This window comes from Notamacropus eugenii, chromosome 2 (assembly GCF_028372415.1).
Source record: "Notamacropus eugenii isolate mMacEug1 chromosome 2, mMacEug1.pri_v2, whole genome shotgun sequence".
Classification (NCBI taxonomy): Eukaryota; Metazoa; Chordata; class Mammalia; order Diprotodontia; family Macropodidae; genus Notamacropus; species Notamacropus eugenii.
In genome coordinates this window covers 316,139,432-316,162,794 of record NC_092873.1, presented here as the reverse complement: position 1 = coordinate 316,162,794, position 23,363 = coordinate 316,139,432, and the positions used below count along the sequence as shown (strand labels likewise).

The window sequence follows — 23,363 nt, the reverse complement described above, 5'->3', positions numbered from 1 at the left end:
CGAAGGAAATGAAAAGAAAAGTCAGGTAGTCAAGAAAGAACTGGTGACCTCAGCACAAATACTGTGAGGTCTGTGGGTATTTGCCCTATATAAACTATTCTTATGCAGTGACCTATTTATCTCATGAATTTACCTATATATTTGTGCACCCATTCTCCCCTTTCCCCTTTTAATCTTTGGAATGTTTGAAGATGTCACTGGTAACAAGACTAGTCTGGTCTACTGGAAGTAAACTCAATGTCTCAATTCTTCAATTCTAGGACTAGATGTCAAACTCCAAGTCTAAAAGATGTGCTGCCCTCCTCCATCTGGAAGTCCAAGTTCAAAGACCTAGACTGGGGCTCTATCTATCCCACTCTGGCAATCAGTTATGTAAAAAGGAGCTTCCTCTTGAAGTTCAGTTTGCCCTAGCATATGGCTCATGAAGGAGAAGGTTATTGAGATGAAATACACAAAAGGGGCAAGGGATGAAGGTGATAAGAAGTGGTGCTTGCTGATAGGAAGTGTTTCAAGCATCAGTGATAGGAGAAAGACTAAATAGATGATACTTGGGGTATAATCCAGCAAAGCTCAGCTTCTTTATCTACGTGGTTCCAAACTGGAAGTCTCGTGAAGGAATGAAAATCTTATCGTCCCCATAAAAGTGATAAGAAAACTTTTACTGGAACTGTTTTCTTTACCCATCTCACCATGCAGATGGAAGCATTGGATGCTGGTCAGTAGACTACATTCTCCCAACCAAGGTGAAGATGAGCCTATCATCAGCGATTCAGGAAAAAGGACTTGAGACTTTGAAAGAAAACTGACTTTTGTCGCTGCTTCAGTTTTTTTTTAATTATGGGGACCCATACCAGTCCACATACCAGAAGCATGAGTCCCAGTGAAAGGAAGGCCGGCCCACTCATCTGATAACCAAAACTGACGCTTGAGTTTGAAGAAAAATCCAGAGTGTATGACAAGCAAGTGATAACCACACCGAAGAGGAAGATAGCCCCACCTGTAGACATGATGATGATGGGCTTGCGGAAAATTTCCCAATTATTCTTGCTTCCAGCTGTCCAGACTGATTCACTCCGGGAGCTAATGCAGAGAGAGCTGGCTGTCTGACTGGGCAATAAGTCCTTAGACTCTGGAGATTTCTCATCTGCATTTAGAGCACTAGGGAGAGTTTCCATTGCCATAGACTGTGTTTAGTACCTATAAGGGTTAAAAACAAAGGTGCTAAGTGAATGGCAACAAAACCCAGATCTTCTGATAAACCAATTTACATAAAAACTGAGCTCCAGTGCACTACTAGAATAATCAATTAAATTAAAAACCTTTATTAATCACCTATTGCATTTCAGATCCTGGGCTAGTTCCTGGGAGACAAAGACAAAAACAAAACAGCCGCTGTCTTCAAGTTTCAATTTAACAACAGAGGCAACATGTAAATATAGATAACTTTAGTGAGGGAAAAAGAACTAGTAAGTTGGTAGGTGACCCAGGAAAGCCTCATGCATATGGTGGCATTTACTCTAAGTCTTGAAGGAAATCAGAGATTTCGAGATGTGGAAGTGAGTTAAGGAAGCAGAGCATTTAAGGCACTGGGCACAGTCAGTATAAATGCATGGAGATGGGAGGTGAAGTGTTGTGTTTGGAGAATGGAAATAAGACAGTATGGCCTAATTATGACATTCATGGAGGAAAGGAATGTATAATGCAGCTGGAAAGGTAAGATGAGATTGGGTTGTGAAGAGCTTTAAATGACAGGAGTTTATATCTGATCTTCAAGGTAGGGAGTAAATGGGAGTTTGTAGAATATGGGAGGATCACACAGTCAGATCGATGTTTTGGGATAATTGACATTGGTGACTGTGTGAAGGATGGATTGTAGTGGGCAGAGAATTGAGGTGGGGGGCCTAATTAGGAGATTTTTGTAGGTATCTGAACTAGAGTGTACTTTTTTGTAATAGATTTCATTTATATATTCATTAAAATTTTTTTTGAGTTCTGAATTCTCTCCCCTCTCGCACCCGTTGAAAAGGCAAGAAATGTGATAACCATCATACATGCAAAATTTTTCCATATTAGCCATTTTGAAAAAATAAATAAATAAATCCCCAAACCAAAAAAGCAAGAAAATTAAAGAAAGTGAAAAAAAACATTCTTCCATGTGCACTCAGACTCCATCAGTTCTCTCTCTGGAGGTGGACAGCATTTTTCATCATGGGTCCTTTGGAATAGTCATAGATCTTTATATTGATCAGAACAGTCAAGTGACTCACGGTTGATCATCATACAAAACTGATATTACTGCGTACAATGTTCTCTTGGTTTTGCTCACCTCACTGTATCAGTTCATGTAAGTCTTCCCAGGTTTTTCTGAAACCATCCTGCTCATCATATTTTGCAGCACACTAGTATTCCATCACAATCATATACCACAATTTGTTCAGCCATGCCTCAATTGATGACTACCCCCTCAATTAGTAGCAGTATTGCTGAATCAAAGAATATATACAGTTTTAATGCCCTCTGGGCATAGTTCCAAATTTTTCTTCAGAATGACTGGACAAGTTCACAATTCCAACAACAGTGAATTAGTGCCCTGTTTTTTCCACATGCCTTTTAGCATTTGTGACTTTCCTTTTCTGTCAGGATATCTGATAGGTGTAAGGTGGTATCTCAAAATTATTTTAATTTACATTTCTCTGATCAATAGTGATTTAGAGCATTTTTATATGACTATAAATAGCTTTGATTTCTTCTTCTGAAAACTGTCTATTCATATCCTTTGGCCACTTATCAATTGGGGAATGAATTGTGTTTTTATGAATTTGGCTCAGTTCTTTATCTATTTAAGAAATGAGACCTTTATCAGAGAAACTTGATATAAGCTCCTCCCCTCCCTCCCCACCCTGCCCAACTTTCCAGCTTTTCTTCTTATCTTGGCTGCATTGGGTTTTGTTTGTGTAAAAAATCAAAATTATCCTTTTTACTTCCTATGGTCCTCTGTATCTTTTAGTTGACCAAAAAACTTTTCCCTTACCCATATGTCTAATCGGTAAATTTTCTCATGTTCCCATAATTCACTTATGATATCACCCTTTATGTTTAAATCATATGCCCATTTTGACCTTATCTTGGCATATGATATGAGATGTTGGTCTATACCTAGTTTTTGCCAAACTGTTTTCCAATTTTCCCAACAATTTTTGTCAAGTAGCAAATTTTTGTCCCAATAACTTAGATCTTTGAGCTTATCAAATACTAAATTACTATGATTATTTACAACTATGTATTGTGTACCTAATTTATTCCACTGAGCCATCACTCTGTTTCTTAGCCAATACCAGGTTGTTTTCGTGATTACTACTTTTTAATTACAGTTTGAAATCTGATACTGCTACGTTGCTTTCCTTCACTTTTTTCATTGATTTCCTTGATATTCTTGACATTTTGTTCTTTCAGATGAATTTTGTTCTTTCAGATGAATTTTGTTATTATTTTTTCTAGCTCAATAAATAATTTTCTTTGATAATTTGATTGATATGACATTGACTAAATAAATTAATTTAGATAGAATTTTCGTTTACTTACATTGGTGTGGCATATACATGAGCAACCATCAATTTTCCAACTCTTTAGATCTGTCTTTATTTGTGTGGAAAGTGTTTTGTAGTTGTATTCATATAGTTCCTGGGTTTGGCTTGGCAGGTAGGGTCCCAAATATTTTATACTGTTTACAGTTATTTTAAATGACATTTCTCTTTCTATCTCTTTCTTCTGGGTGTTGTTAGTAATATGTAGAAATGTGAATGATTTATGTGGACTTATTTTATATCTTGCAACTTTGCTAAAGTTCTTAGGATGATGAGTACAGAGTAGAGGACATATCGTAAGAGATTTTTTTGGAGGCAGAAAATACAAGTGATTGGATATAAAAGAGCAGAAAGAATGATACCAAAGTTTTAAAGCTGAGTGACTGGAAGGATGTTTGTACCTTTGATAAAAATAAAGAAATTCAGTAGATGGGGTTTTGGAGAAGGGGAAAAATGGAGATAATGAGTTCTATTTTGGATGTATTGAGTTTGAGTTTGAGATGATTGTGGGAATGTCCAACTGGTAGTTGGTAATATAAGATGAGAGAGTGGCAGAGAGACAGATAGAGACAGAGATAGAGAAACACACAGAGAGAGAAGGACCAGAGGATCAGATATAAATCTGAGATTCATCAGTATAGAGAAGCTAATTGATCACTAAATAATAATAATGACATTTATATAATTATTTAAATTCTGCAAAGTACCTTACAAACATCTCATTTTATCCTCACAGCTCTGGGAGATAAGTGCAATTATAATTCTCATCTTAGAAATGGGGAAACTGAATCAGATAGAAGTTAAGTGAGTTGCCCAGGGTCACACGGCTGGAAATGAGGTCTTCCTGACTCCAGGCCCACCATTTTATCCACTGAACCACTGAAGTAAGAAATCATATAGCCAGAGTTAGTAAATGTTACATGAAAGAAGTATCAAGAACCATTAATTGATAGAAAAATTAATCAAGGACCATATAACCAAAAAGGGAAATATTCTAGTGGAGAATGGAGGAAAAGGGGGCAGTGGCTACTTATCTAATTTCTTATTTTACATGTGAGGAAACTGAGGTCCAGAGAATTTAAATGCCTTTCATAAGTCACAGAGTTATCACTAAGACTAGAATTCAGGCCTCCTAGTTTCTAGCCTACTCCTTCTTCCACGCTACAGTTCTATTGGATTAGCAGATATTTGCACACAAAGAATTGAATGGAAGTCCGTTAACTGATATAGGTCATAGAATTCTAAACCAGAATAGGGCTTTGGAGATCATCTAGTTCAATCACATCATTTTACTCAAGGAAACTAAAGGCTAAAGAGGAGACAAGGCTGACCAAAGGCACTGGAAGGGTTACTTTGTATGATAAGGAGGTTATAAGAACTATCTTCCCTGACTGTTCGCATTCTTAATTTGCTTAACAAACATTTTCATCCTGGCTCAAACAGAAATACATGACAGTCAAGGTAGAATAATCCATATTTCAAATGTGTCAAATGAATATGAGTTAAGGAGATTTGGGCTATTATAATTATAGGTCATTTTGGCCTTTCTGGTGGAGTGATTTGCACTTCCAAACAATAAACAAATTGGAGGCTATGGAAAGGGGAATACAGGCAAATCTTACTTTTTATGAGGAGGGATGTGACTGCCTAAGAAAGATTTGTGTTACATATTATATCAAAAACTGATATTTTACAAAGTGCTCCCTAGACATTATGACTGGCTTCTTTCAGTACTTAACTCAAGTATTGTTTGAGTCCCCCTAGCTGCTAGCAACTTTCCCCCAAATTATCTTGGATTTATTTTGAGTATACTAATTTCTGTCAATGTTGTCTCTCCAGATGGAAGGTAAGCTCCTTGAGAATGGGAACCATTTCATTTTGGACTTATATCCCCAGAACCTAGCACGTTACCTGGCATACAATAGGTATTTAATAATTGTTGATTAATGATTGTCCTGTTCCTCATAATGACTTTGAGAGAAAGTATCATTGTTTGCTCCAGGTTACAGATAAGAAATTGAGGCTTAAAGAGGTTATAGGAGTTGCTCAATGTCACATGCTTAAGGAGTACCAAAGCTAGGATTTGAATCCAGGTCTCACTGATTCCTGATCCTGTACTATACGCTCTTACTTTAAGATATGATCCCAAAGAGAAGTATAAGGAGTTTTAGGCATGATTTAAGTGTCACTTAGAAGAGCAAGGCATAAAGGGGTTATTGAAATCAATCAATAAGCATTATTAAACCCCTATTAAGCACTAGGCACTCTGCTAGGATCTGGCAATACAAAGATAAAAATGAAAAAGTCCCTGCCCTCCAGGAGCTTACCTTCTTTTTGAGAAGATAACATGTATGTATGTAATTTTATACAAATAAATGGAAGACAGTTGGAGGGAAGGCACTAATAAATGAAAGAATCAGGAAAGGTTTCAGCTAGAAGGTGGCACTTGAGTTTTCAGGAAACAACAACTCTTAAGACACAAGGAGAGAATACACGGGGGACAGGTAGTGCAAAGTCAGAGAGACAGGAAATGGAACTGAGGCTGAGGAACATGAAAAAAAGCCAGTTTGGCTGGACCATATAGTATGTGAAGGGGAGGAATGTGTAATAAAGTTGGAAAGGTGGTTGGAACTAAGTTGTGAAGGGCTTTAAATGACAAATAAAGGAAATTATATTTGTTCCTAGAGTTGGTGGGGAAACATAAAAGTTTCTTGGCTAAGGGAACAGTCCAGTCAGACCTACACCTTAAGAAAATCTTTTTTAGGAAGTATGTAGACAAATGTATTAAAGAAGTAAGTAACCAGAGGAAGAGATACCAATTAGAAGGCTATTGTAGTAGTCTAGGCAAGAAGTGATGATTGCCTACTCTGGAATGATAGTCAGTAAATAGAGAGATTTGACAGATTCTTTGGAGGTAGAATTGACAAGACCTGACAAACGACTGAATAGGCAAGATAAATGAGAGTGAGAAATTGAGAATAATGCCATGATTGTGAACTTGGGTTGATAGCAGTGGCCTAGCCCTTTTCAGTAGAAAAGGGCAAGTTTAGAAGATGAGTGGATTTGGAAAGACCTTTTTTGGACATGTTGAGTTTGATATACCTATGGTATTTCAGAATATCTAAAAGGCAGGACTGGACTTGAGAACAGAGACTAGGACTGGATATATACACCCAGAAATCATTTGCTTAAATTAAACTCATAAGAGTTGATAAGGTCACTATATGAGAGAAAGAAAGAGGGTCCATGTCAGAGTCTTGAGTTATACACATAGTTAGGGAGTGTAATATGGGTGATGACCCAGCAGTAGATTGGGTTTGAAGTCAGAAAGATCTGAATTCAAATGTAGCCTTAGTTTCTTACTAGCTGTGTGACTCTGGGCAAGTCAGTTAACTATCTGTAAGTTTCCTCTTCTGTAAAAATAGCACCTACAATCCAGAGTTGTTGTAAAGATAAAATGAGTTATTTTTAAACACACTTTAAAAACCTTATAGTGCTATATTAATGCTATATTTTATTATTGTCACTAGTAATAATAACAGGTAGAAGAAGAAGCAAGAAAAAGCAGGAAAGAAGAGACAGGGGAGCAAGGGCAGGAGAGAGAGGATAGAGAAACATATGAATGGCAGTGGAGGTCAAATAGTTTCAGAGGAGGAGAAAAAAGGAAGAAGGATACCATAAGGTCATAAACCTAGAGATGGAAGGGAATTTAGGGGCCACTTAAAAAAAGGAGGTTAAACGATTTCCTCATGGGATGGGAGGAATGACATTAGCAGTGAATAAAAGAGAAATATGGGGAGGGTAAGAATGCATCCTATTATAGGGGCAGATTCCAATTGCCTCAGATGCAAGGTTCTGGTGCTTTTAGAGAAGTTAGTATGGCTTATCTGGGCCATTCCTAAAACTTTAGTTGTCTGAAGAATCTGTAGAGTCTGAGTCAGCCCGCATTTTATATGCCCAGGAGCAAAGAGCATTTGGCAAATCCTTCTTTCAAACCATTAAGCATTAATATTCTATTAGTCTTCTAAATAAAGACTGGATCAACCTATGTTTCCCAATATGCTTTCCCTTTTTGTGATGAAACAGCATAGATTATCAGATATTGTTCGTGTAATACAGAGGAGATACACAAAGATAACATTATTGTCTTCCTTTATAGCCTGGTGTCAATATGGAAACCGTAGATGGTGAAAATATATTTCTTCTCCAAACACAGGTTAGGGTTGCTACCACTTACCCTAACTTTTGAACCTTATATGGTCAGCAGTTTCCTCTTGCTTTGGCACATGTAGGGTCATTTTAAACAATTGGAGACCTCAGTAGAGCAGCAACCAGTGCTTTGTACCAGTGCCATACTTGTTAATTGGGCTGCTATATCTAATAGCTGATACATAGATAGAACTTTACATATATTGTTTTATCTAATCCGTGCTATAACCCTTTGTGGTAGGTATTATAGTTGTCTCCGTTTTACACATGATGAAATTGAGATTTATAGAGATTAAATGATGTAACACATATGTGTCCAAGGAAGGATTTGAACTTAGATCTTCTTGACCCCACTCTCTCCACTATGCCTCCAACAGGTTGTTATTAAAGCCCTTTATGTTCCTCAGGAGGCATAAATTCTACTATTTCTTCCCTTTTGAGTCTCTTCAAGATTCTAATTTGTTTATTGAACCATTTAGGAATACTGTGATGCAGCTCTATGCTCCCTTAGGAATCCACGGTGTCCTCTTTACAATCGGTTATTGCTTCAATTTCCTTTGTTTTGAATACTTAGAAATATTTGCAATGGTTTGTATACCTTGGTGGTCAGCTTCTCTTCTATTTTAATATCTTCCTTGTTGATTTATCTGTTAGTCCTCTAGGTTTCTAAATACCTTTTCATTCTTGAGGTCTTTGGTAATTTTAATCTCTCTTTCTTATATTCATAGTCTCCTAACTCTCCTTTGATATTAAGTTCCTTAGAGATAGAATCTTAAATCCTTATCCTACATTAGAGAATTCACTTTTCACTCCAGTCTTTGCTCCAAAAGGCTTCTGGAGGGACAGGGTTATTCCCACATGAAATCTACTCCTTTTTGCTTCAGGCTTGGTGTATTCTCCTACACACCAATGAAACTACCAAAGAATGATTTCATAGAGCTAGAAAAAATAATAATAGAATTCACCTGGAAGAACAAAAAGTCAAGAATATTAAGGGAATCGGTGAAAAAAATGTGAAGGAAGGTAGTCTAGCAGTACTAGATTTAAGACTATATTACAAATGGGGGTAATTATCAAAACAATATGGTATTGGCTAAGAAATGGAATTGTGAATTAATGGACTAGATTAGGCACCCAATAAATGGTATTAAATGACCATCATCGTCTAACGTTTGATAAGTCCAAAGATCCAAACTTTGGGGGCAAGAATTCATTATTTGACAAAAACTTCTGAGAAAACTGGAAAGCAGTCTAGTAGAAACTAAACACAGACTAACATCTCATATCATATGCCAAGAGAAGATTGAAATGGGTATACAATTTTAACATAAAAGTTGATATCATAAGTAAATTATAGGAATATGGAAAAATTTACCTATCAGATTTATGAATAAGGGAAGAGTTTATGACCAAACAAGAGATTGAAAGGATCACAGGAGGTAAAATGAATAATTTTAACTATATTAAATTTTAAGTTTTGTATAAACAAGACCAACACACCCAAAATTAGAAGGAAGGTGGGAAACCGGGGAAAATTTTTTTATAGCAAGTTGCTCTGATAAAGATCTCATTTCTCAACTATATAGGGAACTGAGTCAAATTATAAAAATAAGATCTATTCCTCAGGTGATGAGTGGTAAAAGGATATGAACATGAAGTTTTCAAAAGAAATCAAACTATCAAAAGTCATATAAAATGCTCTTAGTCACTACTGATTAGAAAATTGCAAATTAAAACAAATTTGAGGTACCACTTCATATCTATCAGATTAGCTAATACAACAGGAAAATGACAAATACTGGAGAGGATGTGGAAAAATTGGTACACTAATTCACTTTTGTTAGAGTTGTGAACTGGTCCAATTGTTCTAGAGAAAAGTTTGGTATACACACACACACACACACACACACACACCTTTTATAAAAAGGGTAATAAAACTGTGCTTAATACTCTTTGACCTAGCAATACCGCTACTAGGGTCTGTATTCCAAAGAAATCCAAGAAAAAGGAAAATTGGCTATATGTACAAAAATAATTGAAGATCTTTTTGTGTTTGCAAACAATTGAAAATTGAAATTATGTCCATTGATTGGGGAATGGCTGAACAAGTTGTGATTGAATTATAATTGTGATTGAATACTATTGTACTTCAAGAAATGACAAGTAGGACAGTTTTGGAAAAACCTGGGAAAACTTAAATGAACTGGTCCAGAGTGAGGTGAGGAGAACCAGAAAACATTGTACATAGTAACAGTAATATTGTAATGATGATCAACTGTTAAAGATTTAGCTACTCTAATCAATATCTTGATCTACAACAGTTCCAAAGAACTTATGATGAAAAATGCTTATCCACATGCAGAGAGAGAATAGATGAACTCCAAGTGCAAGACTAAAGCATATTTATTGTTTTTCACTTTCTTTATTTTTCTTGCTGTTTCTCCTCCTCCTTCTTTTATTCCTCTTCCTCCTCCTCCTCCTCCTCCTCTTCTTCTTCTTCTTCTTCTCTTTTCCTTTTCCTCCTCCTTCTTTTCCTTCTTCTTCTTCTCCTCCTCCTCCCCATCCTTCTCCTCCTTATTTTGTTTCTTCAGCTCCTCCTTCTCATTCTTCTTATTTTTCTTCTGCAACATGACTAATATAGAAATATGTTTTGTATAACTTCACATGATAATGAGTATCATATTACTTGCCTTCATAATGGGTAGGGGAGGATCTAGAGTGAGGGGGAAAATTTGGAACTTAAAAAAATGAATGTTAAAAAAAGTGAATATACTTAAACAGAAAAAAAAGAGAGAAAGGGAAAGGAGGTGACATGGTCAGACCTGTGATTTGACAGTTGAATGGAGGATCCTTTGGAGTGGGGAGAGGCTTGTGGCAGAGAAACAATCCAGTATTCTATTGCAATAGTCTAGATGTGAGCAGATAAGGGTCTGTACCAGGGTGGTGGTGTCAGAGAACAGAAGGAAGAGAATGAAAGAAATGTTATAAAGAAAAAATCAACAGGCCTTAGCAACAGATTGGATATGGAGGGTTAAAAAGAATGAGAAGTCTAGTATTATACTTAGGTTGCAAACCTGGGTGATTGAGAGGATGGTAGGACCCTCAACAATAATAGCGAAGTTTAGAAGAGAAAAAAAGATAATGAGTTCAGGTTTGGACAGGTCAAGTTTATGATAAGTATGGGACATCCAGTTTGAGATGTTCAGTTGGCAATTGGAAACTTGAGACTGGAGAACAGCAGAGAGGTTAGGGCTGGATAAGTAGAACTGAGAATCATCAGTTTTACCCAGTTTTGACCACGTTCAGTTTGCCTGACAAATGTCCTTGACCAAGTGAGTGATATAACCTCCTTTGATTGACTGCCTATCTTTAAAATTGATGAGACAAAGTTGTCTTTCTTCTCCTTCCATCCTTTGGATGTGGTGCCTAGCTTGGATGCCATGAACTGAGCCAATGAGAGGCAGGAAATCTTTCTTTTCCTATGCTCTCCTTCTTTTGCCTCAGCTCTGAGAAATGGGGCTGAGAGTGTTTTTTCATGCTTTGTATTACTTGTCCTGTGTCAGGTTTCTTACTCCTAAGAAACTGGGAGTAAGAGATATGGAGACTGTGGAGCTAGGATTTCAGTTAAGGTGGTACAGCCATTCTCCCTACCATGGAAGCCCTAAGAAGTCAGGGTGCCTGAGACGAGCCTGAGAGTGTTTTGGACTTGAAACCACTCTACAAGAACTGAGCTAAACTATGAACTTAATTCCCTTCCCTCCCCAGAGACAGGAGGTACAGGGGGGAGTGGGATTATGTCTCTGCTGTTGGGGAGAGTGAGTTTGCATATTTGTGATCATCTTTTGAAGTAAATAGTCCTCCTTGTAAACTACTACTGTGTTGCATGAGCATAGAGATTGATGGGGTGCTTGAGTGCATGTGCTTGGACCTCAATCCTTATTTCACATTTCTCTCTAAAAATCACATTTCTCCCTGGCTTCAAAACTCTATCCCAGGCAATTTCTCCACAGCCCCAAAACAAAATCCATTATCTCCCCTCCTGTTACAGTAGCCAGCTGCGCCTATAGAACTCATTAGTTTGACCCAGCTGTGTACTGAACTGGCTGTGTACTGGGTCATAACGACATTTACTACTCACTGACCAATCATATGTATCCTTGACTTAGACATACCCACACTCCCTTACATTTATTTTGTCTAACGAGACAATGATAGGAGCAACCTGGTATCCTTAGTCAGTTAACTGGGCCCTGGGTAAGTCACTTAACTCTGCTTGCCTCAGTTTCCTCATCTGTAAAAAGAAATAGAGAAGGAAATGGCAAACCACTCCAGTATCTTACCAGGAAAACCCCCCAAATAAAGTCACAAAGAATTGGAGACAACTGAACAACGAAGAAACAGAAGAGAGTAGTGTCACAAAAACCTAGAGAGAAGAAAATATCAAGAAGAGAGCAGTTTTCAGTGTCAAAGGCTGCACAAAGGGCAACAAGGATGAGGACTGAAAAAAGGCTATTAGATTTGGCAATTATGAAATCTGTCAGTAACTCTGGAGAGAACTTTTTCAGTTGAAAGATGAGGTCAGAATAAAAGAGGTGGAGAAACCTTTTGTAGATGGCCTTTCTCAAGGAGTTTAGTTACAAAAAGGAGAAATAGGGGACAGTAATCAGCAAGGGTTTTTTGAAGGTGGGGGAGACTTGGATATGTTTGTAGGCAGTAGGAAAGCAGCAAGTAGATGGTGAGAGATTGAAGATAAATGAGGGTATTAGGGATGCAGAGGAAACAATCGGGTGGAGAGGACAGTTCCAAGACCACAAGCCAGTGTCACGGGCTCTGACAGTACGGGGGGTTGGGGGAGTAGAGAAGAAGGGACTTCTCAGTGTGCATGTTAGGGATTAGTCCTCTTTGCTCTTAATTTATGTCTGTTACTCCTTTTTTTTTCACTTTCCTCCAGTTCCTCTATCTGATTTTGACTCCAGGAACATGATGCCTCTCCTGGGATAATAAGCTCATTGCCAGAAATCTCAACATCCTAGAGCATTAAACTTCTCCCAGAACCTTCGTTTATCAAGGGCTCAGACTTATCCAACTTACTTCATTTACTATACTACCCACTTTCTCCTTTTCAGTTTCCTTTTATGTATTGTCTTCACTCGTTAACTTGTAATATCCTTAAGGGCAGGAACTATCTTTTTCTTATTCATATCTCCTTTGCCTTAAAACAATGCCTTAAAACACTGCAGAGGCTTAATAAATGCTTACTGACTGTTCTTGGTGTCTTAGCTTGCAGAGATAGATAACTATAATTACTTGTAGCTCATAATTCCTCTTTTGAAGGGATCTTTTGAGAGTTATCCAAGGTTGGAGAAATGTCTAGTCTTCCATCTTGTTGGTCACATGGTCTGGAAGTCCTAGTGTAAGAACTATTTCCCACACTTTGTAGCCAAGGGAATTTAGATCTAGATCATACCTGAGATCATTATTGTTGGAAAGTGGCAGTTAGGACTTGCTCCTAAGGTCAGTGATCATTGTACTATACCATTCCATTTTCAAAAGAATTTTCTATAAAAGAAAAAATACAGGCTTGTGATCATGAATCCTGTATTCAAATTCTGGTGGTACAACACTAAATGAATGTGTGATTATGAGCAAGCAGCTTCATCTTTATGAGCTTGTTTCCGCATCTCTAAAATGGAGATAGTATTGTGCGACTTCCCTTATGGGGAAAGTCGTGAGGAAAATGTTTCCTAAATATTAAAATAAAAAAAAATATAACTAGAAGAAAAATAAATTCCCAGAGAAGATTGACAATAGGTAGTGATAGATGGCTGGGAAGAGGGAAGTATCTAGAGTTGAAGTTACCCAACTAGCTTGTCTCTTCAACTTGTTAAAGCCAGACTCTTTGATCTACTTTTCCCATTCCACTTACACATTTACACATCTACCTCTAGCTTTCTACTTCTTTTGTATTTTTCTACAGTTTTGCACAGAGATCTCATAAGTGGTATCCAGTAGCTCTATAAAATTAGGTTACCATGTCAAGGAACTAGAAACAAAACAGATGTCCAATAATTGGGAAATAGCTAAACAAATTGGACCACATGAATGTAATGGAATATTACTGCACCATAAGAAATGATGAATATAATGAATGTCAGAGAAGCAAAGGAAAACCTGTAGGAACTGATATAAAATGAGATAAACAGAATCATGAAAATTAAGTACCAATGACTACAATAATATAAATATAAAGAACAATAAAAAACTAAAACTGAACACTGTAGGGTCAGCTCGGAGGCATAGTCAAGAAAGTGCAGGGCCTGGAGTCAGGGGGGCCTGAATTAAAATCCAGCCTCAGACATTTAGTAGTGGTATGAGCCTGGGCAAGTCACTTAATTCTGCCTGCCTCAGTTTGCTCATATGTAAAACGAGCTAGAGAAGGAAATGACCAACCACTCCAGTATATTTGCTAGGAAAATCCCAAATAGGGTCACAAAGAACTAGACACAACTGAAAATGACAAGAAAACTATAAAATGGCTGAGCTTGACTCTAAAAAGGGGATGAGAAAACGTTTCTTCTCTTCTTTGAAGAAGTTAGGGACTATGCATATGGAACAATAATTATATTATCAAATTTGGTTGATACATTGGTTAGTTTGTCTTATCTGCTTTCCTATTCCTTTCTTTTTTATTCACTGTTAAAAGGGACAATTCAGAAATAAAGGTGACATTAAAAAAAGATAGCTATTAAAATACAGATTAACAGATATTGTAAATAAGCAGGAAATACCGTCTCACTTGTTTGCTTTTGTGGTTCTATGGGCAGCTAAGAGAAAGGAATTTAGTGTTTTGTCCTTGTGTCCATAGCACCTTGCTTATACATAAGAACTGCTTGTGCAGTTGAATGCAGCGGAGTAGTGGTAGAACCAGGACTAGAGCCTAGATTTTCTGAATAGTGCTCTCTCCAGGTTCCCACATTGCTGACTCTAAGATGAGAGTACTGGAGAGTTGGCCAGAAAACCAATATTTGCTATATTTATAGAAATAGTTTAGCCCCCTTTCTTCTGAGATTTTCATTTTTAAATGGTTGAGGGAAGGGTAGAATAGATAAGTAGCCAAAAAGTTTTGAAGAAATTGAAAACAGTAACATGAAGCCTTTCCTAATCTCCCCAGTTGCTGGCTTCTCTCTCCCACCCCCCTCTCATTATCTTGTATGTATGTTGTTTGGGAGAGAGGCGTCATGACATTGTCAGTAGAAACCCGGCCTTGAAGCAAGACCTTAGTGCACATCCCACTTCTGACACTTAGCCCAGTTGTATGACCTGGGCAAGTAGGTAATTACTCAGTGCTCTAATTTCTCTAACACTGGAAATTGCCAAGATAGAGTTGGCTTGCCCTGGTATAGGGAGTCTCCTTATAAAAGAGTTTTTTATACTAATAAAATTACAATCCAGTCCCTATCTTCATATTTTGTATGTACTTTCATACAAAAAACTATATATTTTGTATACATTTGTTTATGTATATATTGTCTTTCCAGATAGAATGCAGCCTTCACGTGGCTTGCAAGAATGATTTCATTTCTTTGTCCTTGAGTTTTACTATCTAGCATGATGTTTGAAATGATACAGGTAATACTTGTTGATTGATTAAACCATAGTAAAAAAATAGCTCCAAATGATCAATGAGAGAAACAAGTTCATTTGGAAGAACAAAGGGTCAGGAATTGCAAAGAAACTAGGGGAAAAAATAGGTAAAGGAAGGAGATTTAGCAATACCAAATTTTTAAGTATATTATAAAGCGAGAGCATTGTTGAAGTGAAAATGGATAATTTACATTATTTTAAATTAAAATTCTTGTATAAATAATAACCAGTGTAGCTAAGGAAAAAGTAAGAAAGGAAATTGGGAAAAACTTTCATGGACAATCTCTTAGATAGAATTGTGATTGTGTTGTAATACTGCTATGATGTGGGACATGATGAACTGGTTGATTTAGAAGATATAGAACGACTTAGACCCATGAAGGAAGATAGTATCCACTTTCAGAGAAAGAGATGACAAGTGGAAATATGCATAGTATAGTCTTTCAGATATATGTATGAGCTTATATGTGTATAGATATCTATGTATATGTATATGTATATGTGTGTGTTTCTGTATGTACAAAACTTGTAGCCTTTTTTAGTGTAGGGATGGGGGGAAGGGAAAGAAAAATGAAGTAAAAAATGCACAGCAGAGAACCAAAAAAAAACCTACAAGGAGGTAAAGAAAAGCTGAGTAGCTTTGAAAATAATGTATAGTATTTATCATATAGATTTTCTTGAAATGAAAATTTATTATTTTATATTGAATCTTATATTCTGCTGCATATATGGAAATATTCATTTTTATTTTCTTTTCTCATTTTGTATTTAAATTTTAAATGAATAAAAATTTACAAAAATAAAATAAAACAATGGTGAAGTTTTCTCATTCAGCAAATTGACAAATATGATTTTTTAAAAAATAGAAATGATCAGTGTTAGTAGTTTGGAATTATGTAGTCAATAAATGTTTAAGCACTTTTTTCCAGAGATCACAAGGCTAAGTATATAGTCCAAGGAAAACAAAGGCAGAAAAAAGAAAGATTCTATAAATATCAAAATATTTATAACAACACTTCGTGGGAACAAAAAACCCAAAAATATAGAACTGGAAATAATGTATGCCACCTAATTGGGGAATGATGGAACAATATGTTATCTAACAATAATGTTACCTAACAATAATAATAGCTAACATTTGTATAGTGCTTACTATGGGGCAGGTTAAATGCTTTACAAACACCTCATCTGAGCCTCAAAACAAGCCTTCAAGGTAGGTGTAGTTATTATCATTTCTATTTTATAATTGAGGGAATTGAGGCAAGCAGAGGTTAAATGATTTTCCCAAGGTCACACAGCCAGCGTCTGAGGCTGTATTTAAACTCAGGTATTTCTACACTCTATCCTGCCCAGCACTATATCTACTGAGCCACCCACCTGTCTCTGATAGATAATTATTGCACTTCAGGTTACAGCAAATATGAAGAATTCAGGGAAATATGGAAAGTCGTATGAATTGATGCATAGTGAAAAGTAGAACCAGGACAACAACATGCACAATGAGTAAAATAGTGAAATGAAAAGAACACCAAAATGGTGTTGTGATGGTAGTGATCAATCTTGCTCCGCTGTAGCCTTCCAAAAGAAATAAGAATCTCTTCTTGCAGAAGTGGAGCATGTAGGGTGTGAATGTCAGCCAATTTGGTTTAGCTTTTTGAGGCACATGTATCAGTCAGTCAACTTGTTATTTAGTCACTTTCAATGGTATCTGACTCTTGGTGACCCCTTTTTTGAGTTTCTTGGCAAGGGTACTGGGGTAGTTTGCTATTTCCTTTTCTAGCACATTTTATAGATGAAGAACATCTATAGGCAAAGACGAGTCTTCCTGATTCCAAGTTCAGTGCTCTATCCACTGTGCTGCCTAGCTGCCCAGTCACCTAGCATTTATTAAATGCCTACTATGTGCCAGGCACTATTCTAAGCAGAGTTAAGGAGACTGAGATTGACATTTGCTTTTCTTTGTATTCCCAGTGCATACACTATATATATATGTATATAATATATACATATATATACATATATGTATATAATATATACATATATATACACACACATATATGTATATATAATATATATAGTTATAGTATATGTATTACATATATCCACATAACACATGAACATATATATATATTTAATTACACAAATTTACATTTATTTCTGAAAATGACTGATACAAAGGCACTGATGGGACTTTAAAAAACACTATAAAACAAAATGGACTAGGAGGGGTAGAATTATATTCAAATACCTATATCTGGCCTCTGCTATCTGTCAGCAATCTTTTCTGAAATTATGATTCCTTTTAACTAGTGATCTACCGAGTTAGATAAAGTTAAGTGGAATCTTGATTTAGTTAATATTTCTCCCTCTCGTAACAATTCATTACATTTAAAAAAAATGTACACTGAGAGTGAACTGCTCTAAAATGGAGATGGTATGGTTAGTTCTGTTGTATTTCAACATGAGTTCTCAAAAAACCATTGCACTATGGAAAGCTGTGCAACAAAAACCACAGAACTTGTGGGGAAAACACAGTGCAACATTCAAAAGCTTCACCAGTGGCACGTTAAAAAAAAAGATAGGATGCCAATAAAAAAATAATAACAGTTTTATACATGTCAAATGGTTAATACACACTACAATGGATAGTGGCGGTATCTGTGGCCTCCAACTGCTGCTAAGCTTGTGGCCAGGGGGTCACTAGAAACTCCAGGTCTTGGGACTACAGTCCATAGAAGGGAGTGAGGGTAATGTGACACAATTCTTCTGCGCATAGCTCCCACTGCACCAGAAGCTATATAATAAATGTGTCACTTTCACTTGACAAAGACCTGAAGTTTGCTTGTGGAAGTGAGTTCAGAAGGACTGCAGCTTGTGAATTATTGGGAAGTGGTGAAGTTTTCTGAGTTCTCTTACAGTTTCTCGATGAAGAAATCTCTTAGAACCAACTCAAAATTCAAGGTATACTCAAAATGTTTCTTAATATATTAACCCCATTGAAATAAATTTGTTTTTTTGAAACACACATTATAGCAAAACTGACTATACTTGAAGGTGTGTATGTGTGCCCAAATACGTGTGTATGTGCCTATATATCAGAATGCTTGTTAGATTTTAAACTTCTTAAGGGAAAGGATTATATCATATTTGCGTTTGTATTCCCGACAGTGCTTTAGCATAGTGGAGGCATATAGCAAATATTTCTGAACTTATAAATGGATGAGAGGTCAAAGCAATTTGAAAGTTGGTTGAAATCAATCAACAAAATTTAATCAGGTGATTACTATGTACTTAACATCATGCTATTCATTCAGGATATGAAGAAAGGAAAATCTCAACAGTCTTACATTCTAATTAGGGAAGTAACCTATAGATAAACAGGGTCATATAAAATACACATAGAGAAATAAGGAAACCTTAGATGGAAAGTCTTAAATGACTGAAGAATAGGGGTTGGAATTTGACGGGAACAAGGCATACTCCAGAAAACTTTACATAGCACACAATATTTTCATAATAATATTTTCAATTTGCTCTTACCAATATTGTTGAAGGAATTAGGATAAAAGAAGGAATGTATACAAATAAGTACAAGAAAAAGAAGAATTCATAAATTCATAGGTGAAATCAAACAGAGAGAAATGAAGATGGGTGGAGGTCAGAGTCAAGGATTAAAGAAAACTTTGTCAAGGGAGGTAGCCTCTTAATTAGAAGCAACTAGGTGGTGCAGTGGATACAGTGCCAGACTTGGAGTCAGGAAGATGCATCTTCCTGAGTCCAAATCTGGCCTCAGAGGACCCTGGAGAAGTCACTTAACCCTGTTTGCCTCAGTTTCCTCATCTGTAAAATGGGCTAGAGAAGGAAATGGCAAACCTCTCCAGGCTTACCTAAATGAGGTCACAAAGAGTCGGACATGACTGGAAAATGATTGAACAACAACAGTCTCTGAGTTGAACCTACAAAGAAGGGGAGGAATTCAAGTGTAAATAGAGTCTCTATGTTTTAGACAAAGTCTGTTCAAGACATGGAAATAGCATACAGAAAATGGCATCGTTTCTGTGAAAATAGATATCCTTCACAACATTGACATTAGGTGGTGGATGCCAGTATTTATTTTGGGTATTTCCTTTCTTTTCAAGTTTCAGACTTGGACCTTTAGTCCAAGGGAAGGAGAACCCACAGAGGGGCTGCATCACTAACTTACTATATTAGCTTCTCCTCAAGTTAAAATACACTTTGATCCTGAGCAGATTCTAGATCTAAGGAGGAAAAGGCAAGAATCAGTAGTGGAAGAAATGCTCCCTTATTCTCTGCTTTTCCCAGTCAGTTGCAAACAGTTTTAGAACCTTTAGTTTTGTCTTTTGCTTGACCTGATTGGAAGGAAAGCATGTTCTGATTAATTACACTATGTTCCTAAAGCAGCTTGAGTAGGATTCATAGATTCAGAGTTGGAAGATTTGATTTCCTTTAACCTTGCTTTACAGATGAAGAAACCGAGGCCTGGGGAATTTAAGTGATTTGGCCTTATGGGTAGTGTTAGAATTTTTTAATGAAGACTGAGTGAGAGGAGTTTGGGAGAAGAAAAATATAAAGATAGGAGCTACTCAGCTAACTTGGCAAAGTTATCTATCAATGGTTCTTCCAATCTAATAGCTGGAGGCCTGGATGGTAAAAAAGGTACTCTTTTCTCATTCTTATTATCATTTGAGCCTCCACTCTTCTACAATACATCTTTATTGGAGGTTCCATCTATCCCACAAAGGCCATTCTGACATGTGATCACTGTAGAGCAAGATACACCTGTAGTGTTTAGGATTGAAATTGTCTGGTCCCCTTTCTTTCCTTTATCCTATGTACTACCCCCAGTCCTATATACAGCTCAGCCTCTGATTTCTGATAGGGCTATTCTGAGAGTTACAAGAATTCAAAGCACATCATTTTTTCCAGGCAGAAGAGATAGGAAAGATATTGCTCCCAGGAGAGGAGGCCAGGCTAGGGGGAAGTCGAAGAGAAGGGACAGAAAGTGGGTGCAAGAAATGAAAAGGAGAAAAAAATAGATAAATTGGGCAGTAGTACTAAAATAGGTGAAGCCTCAGAGAGAATTCTGTATTGTTTTTTCTGCACTTCAAAGAAGCAGACAATTACTCGTTATCTCCACCCCTAACCCCCTTTACACTTTACTACTCTTTTTTTCTACACCAGATTTAGTTAAGTAATCTCTTTTCCAAGGAAATATCTATTCCCCCCCTCCCCCCCCACATCATACGCAGTCCTTCTGAAGTCCCAAACAAAGAGCTCAGTGGCACACCATTCTTTGGATAAGAAAAGCAGAACTTAAGCAGATAAAATGTAGAGTGTGAGCCCTATCTCAGTGAGTTTCTGTCTCCACAGCTTAGCCTGTCTCCTGCTTATATTACTATGAGGATGTTTCTGGAAGTCAGTGTCTAACCTGAAGAAACCTGTTATTGCTCTCTTTTCTAAAACTATATATACCTTCGCGCCCCAGTGTACTGTCCTGAAGTGTAATGGAAAAGCTTTGTGGCCTGGAATAATGCCTTACTGTGCACAACATGATAGCCATTTTCCCATGTATGAGATACTTGCACTCAGGATGTCACTGGACCTGGCTTCCATCCCTGTTCTTGTTGGTGTGTGGTAACTTCTTATTTTCTTTATCCAGAATGTGAGAGGCAGATCTCTATACTTTGCTTGGCTGTAGCCTTAACAGCGTGTCTGCCACGCCTTTTGGAGTGACTTCCTGAACAGAAAGGAATTGGAGGGATCAACTGAGAAATGGATTAAAGTTAATCTAGGATGTCCACAGAAACCCAGCACCAGGGCTGGTCCTGGAAGATAACAACTGAGGTCCAATTACCGACTTTTCATCAAACGAGTTCCTTTACCCCCAACTGTGGTCTGACCCATCCATTCCCATCCCCATTGCCAGTCCCCTCTGACCTTATACTCCTACCTCTTCCAGGAGTTAGAAAGAAGTCTCTGAAACCACACTGGCTGCTGAATTACAGTGGGCACCCACTGCAGATGATGAAGCATTCTTCTTCACATGCCTCTGCCCTTCTTTCTGGTACATGGCAAAAGTAGGGAACTGGCTGGTTGATCTCACTCTCTGCCAGGGATTCCACTGGGAAGCCCTCTCTTGTTGGCAGCTGGCAGGCTGGTAGCAGCCACTCTTAATGGTGCAGGTTGTCTGATTTGTGCAGTTTCCTATACTCCCTCTGCATGCCTCTCCTGCCTCTGGGGACCAGCTTGGGGCAAATGAGCCTCCAGCTTCAGGGAACACAGTATTTTCAACTAAAGGAAAGTTAAAATCACCCTATATCTCCAGGGGAAAAGGAAGGATGAGAGAGGAATGAAGGAGCCACTCCTTTTTTTTTTTAAACTGCATTCAAAAACCCAGGAGACATGAAAAACAGGAAACTTACTTTCTCTTCTCCCAGGGATCTTCTGACTATATCCACGATCCGAGAAGCTTCACAAGAAGTCAGTATGTAGGTACTCCTGGCCACTTACTGAGCAGGCTCCAACAAAGATGAGCTCACCAGGATATTGTCTAATGGATTAACCCTTTGTTAGCTTTTCTCCAGGGTGGTGGGACAAACCTTCTTAATGGATCTCAGACCAATTCCCCACTGACTAACAGAGCTCCTAAAATATGGATGAGACATCTCTACAAAATTTGTATCTAAGATTCATTGGGGCAGCATATTAGCTTCCTACCTAGGCAGGCCTGATTTCTCAAATACAGCTCTGGAGAACATACATTTAGGGAGCTAGTAGAGAAGTGTTGTTGGTTTGGAGACATTGGTTTTTAGGGAAAATCTATGATGTACAAGTACTGAGTTGCCGAAGAACATGAAGAAAGGGCAGAAGAGCTTGCTAAATTCAAAGGGGATTTTGACAGATATAGGAGGGCAACTAGTATGGGAGCTTAAAGGATGAGGGGAGTAAGGAGCAGGCCAGGGCAGCAAAGAATTAAGTTCGAGTGAAGAGGAGAAAATCACATTTAGGGTTTCAGGTATCTGAGGGATTCTAAGGAATCAGTTGCCTCTGCCCTAAGCTTGATACAGGAGCCCTAAGAAATAGCAAGGGAAATAAGGAAGAAAAAAAAATTTACAAATTATCTTTTTCTTATTACCATTTATTACCTAGAGTACAGATTGGGGAGAAATTATCTACCTTATTGAGAAGTAGTGCTGGGAGCTGTGGTTGCTGAAAAGGCAGGGTATTCATCTTGACTTTTTTGCTTTTGAACATCTATCTTTCTAGAGTATGGGATTTTTTCTGTGTATGTCATGGACCCTTTGGTATATATAATATGTGTTATATATCATGTAATATGTAGGGAAGCACATGGATCCCTTCTCAGAATATTTTTTTAGATGCAATTAAAGAAAATACTAAACTTCATTAAGAGGTTAATATAGATGCAATATTTTTCCCATCCAGGTTCAGAGACATCATGAAATCCATCCTTGGGCCTTTAGGGGTCCATGGACCCCAGGTTAAGAACCCCTGTTGTACAATAGCAGCTATTGAAAAGAAAGGAAGTGAGAATGATGTGTGAAGGGAAGGGAGAAAAGGTTACAGTGGAGGGCTGTATGTGATGCAGGAGGATGGGAATGGACAATAGCTTAGAGGGAGTTCAAGGAAGCATTTGGATTGACACACATACCTCTTGCTGGTGGAATTCCTTTTACAAGTAGCCCAAATGCCCATCTTTTTGGTACCATGAATATACTGGGATATCCCTTTGGAGGGAGTAGTTAATTACCTAAAGGAAAAAAGGGTAGTAGGTTTCTTCCTTTTTTTTTTATGCATAGGATACCTATACCTCATCTATGGTTGAGAAGAAAGTGTGTAAGGGTGGGAGTTGGAAGAGGAGGTTAGTTTTGCCTTTCTTGTATT

At 37.4% G+C, this 23,363-nt stretch overlaps 1 protein-coding gene across 2 annotated transcripts; it reads right to left on the bottom strand.

The window, feature by feature from the left end:
• Positions 1-636: 636 nt before the first annotated feature.
• Positions 637-21,962, bottom strand: PIRT (phosphoinositide interacting regulator of transient receptor potential channels). 2 transcript variants are annotated; one of them, XM_072645070.1, is made up of 2 exons: positions 21,881-21,962; positions 637-1,197 (listed from the first exon to the last, which is right to left on the bottom strand). In XM_072645070.1, exon 2 carries the CDS (start codon positions 1,179-1,181, stop codon positions 762-764), a length of 420 nt encoding a protein of 139 aa, XP_072501171.1. In that variant the 5' UTR covers positions 1,182-1,197; positions 21,881-21,962; the 3' UTR covers positions 637-761. The 2 variants fall into 2 exon arrangements, with proteins under 2 accessions (XP_072501171.1, XP_072501172.1); XM_072645071.1 differs by lacking the exon at positions 21,881-21,962 and adding an exon at positions 21,409-21,723.
• Positions 21,963-23,363: the final 1,401 nt, after the last annotated feature.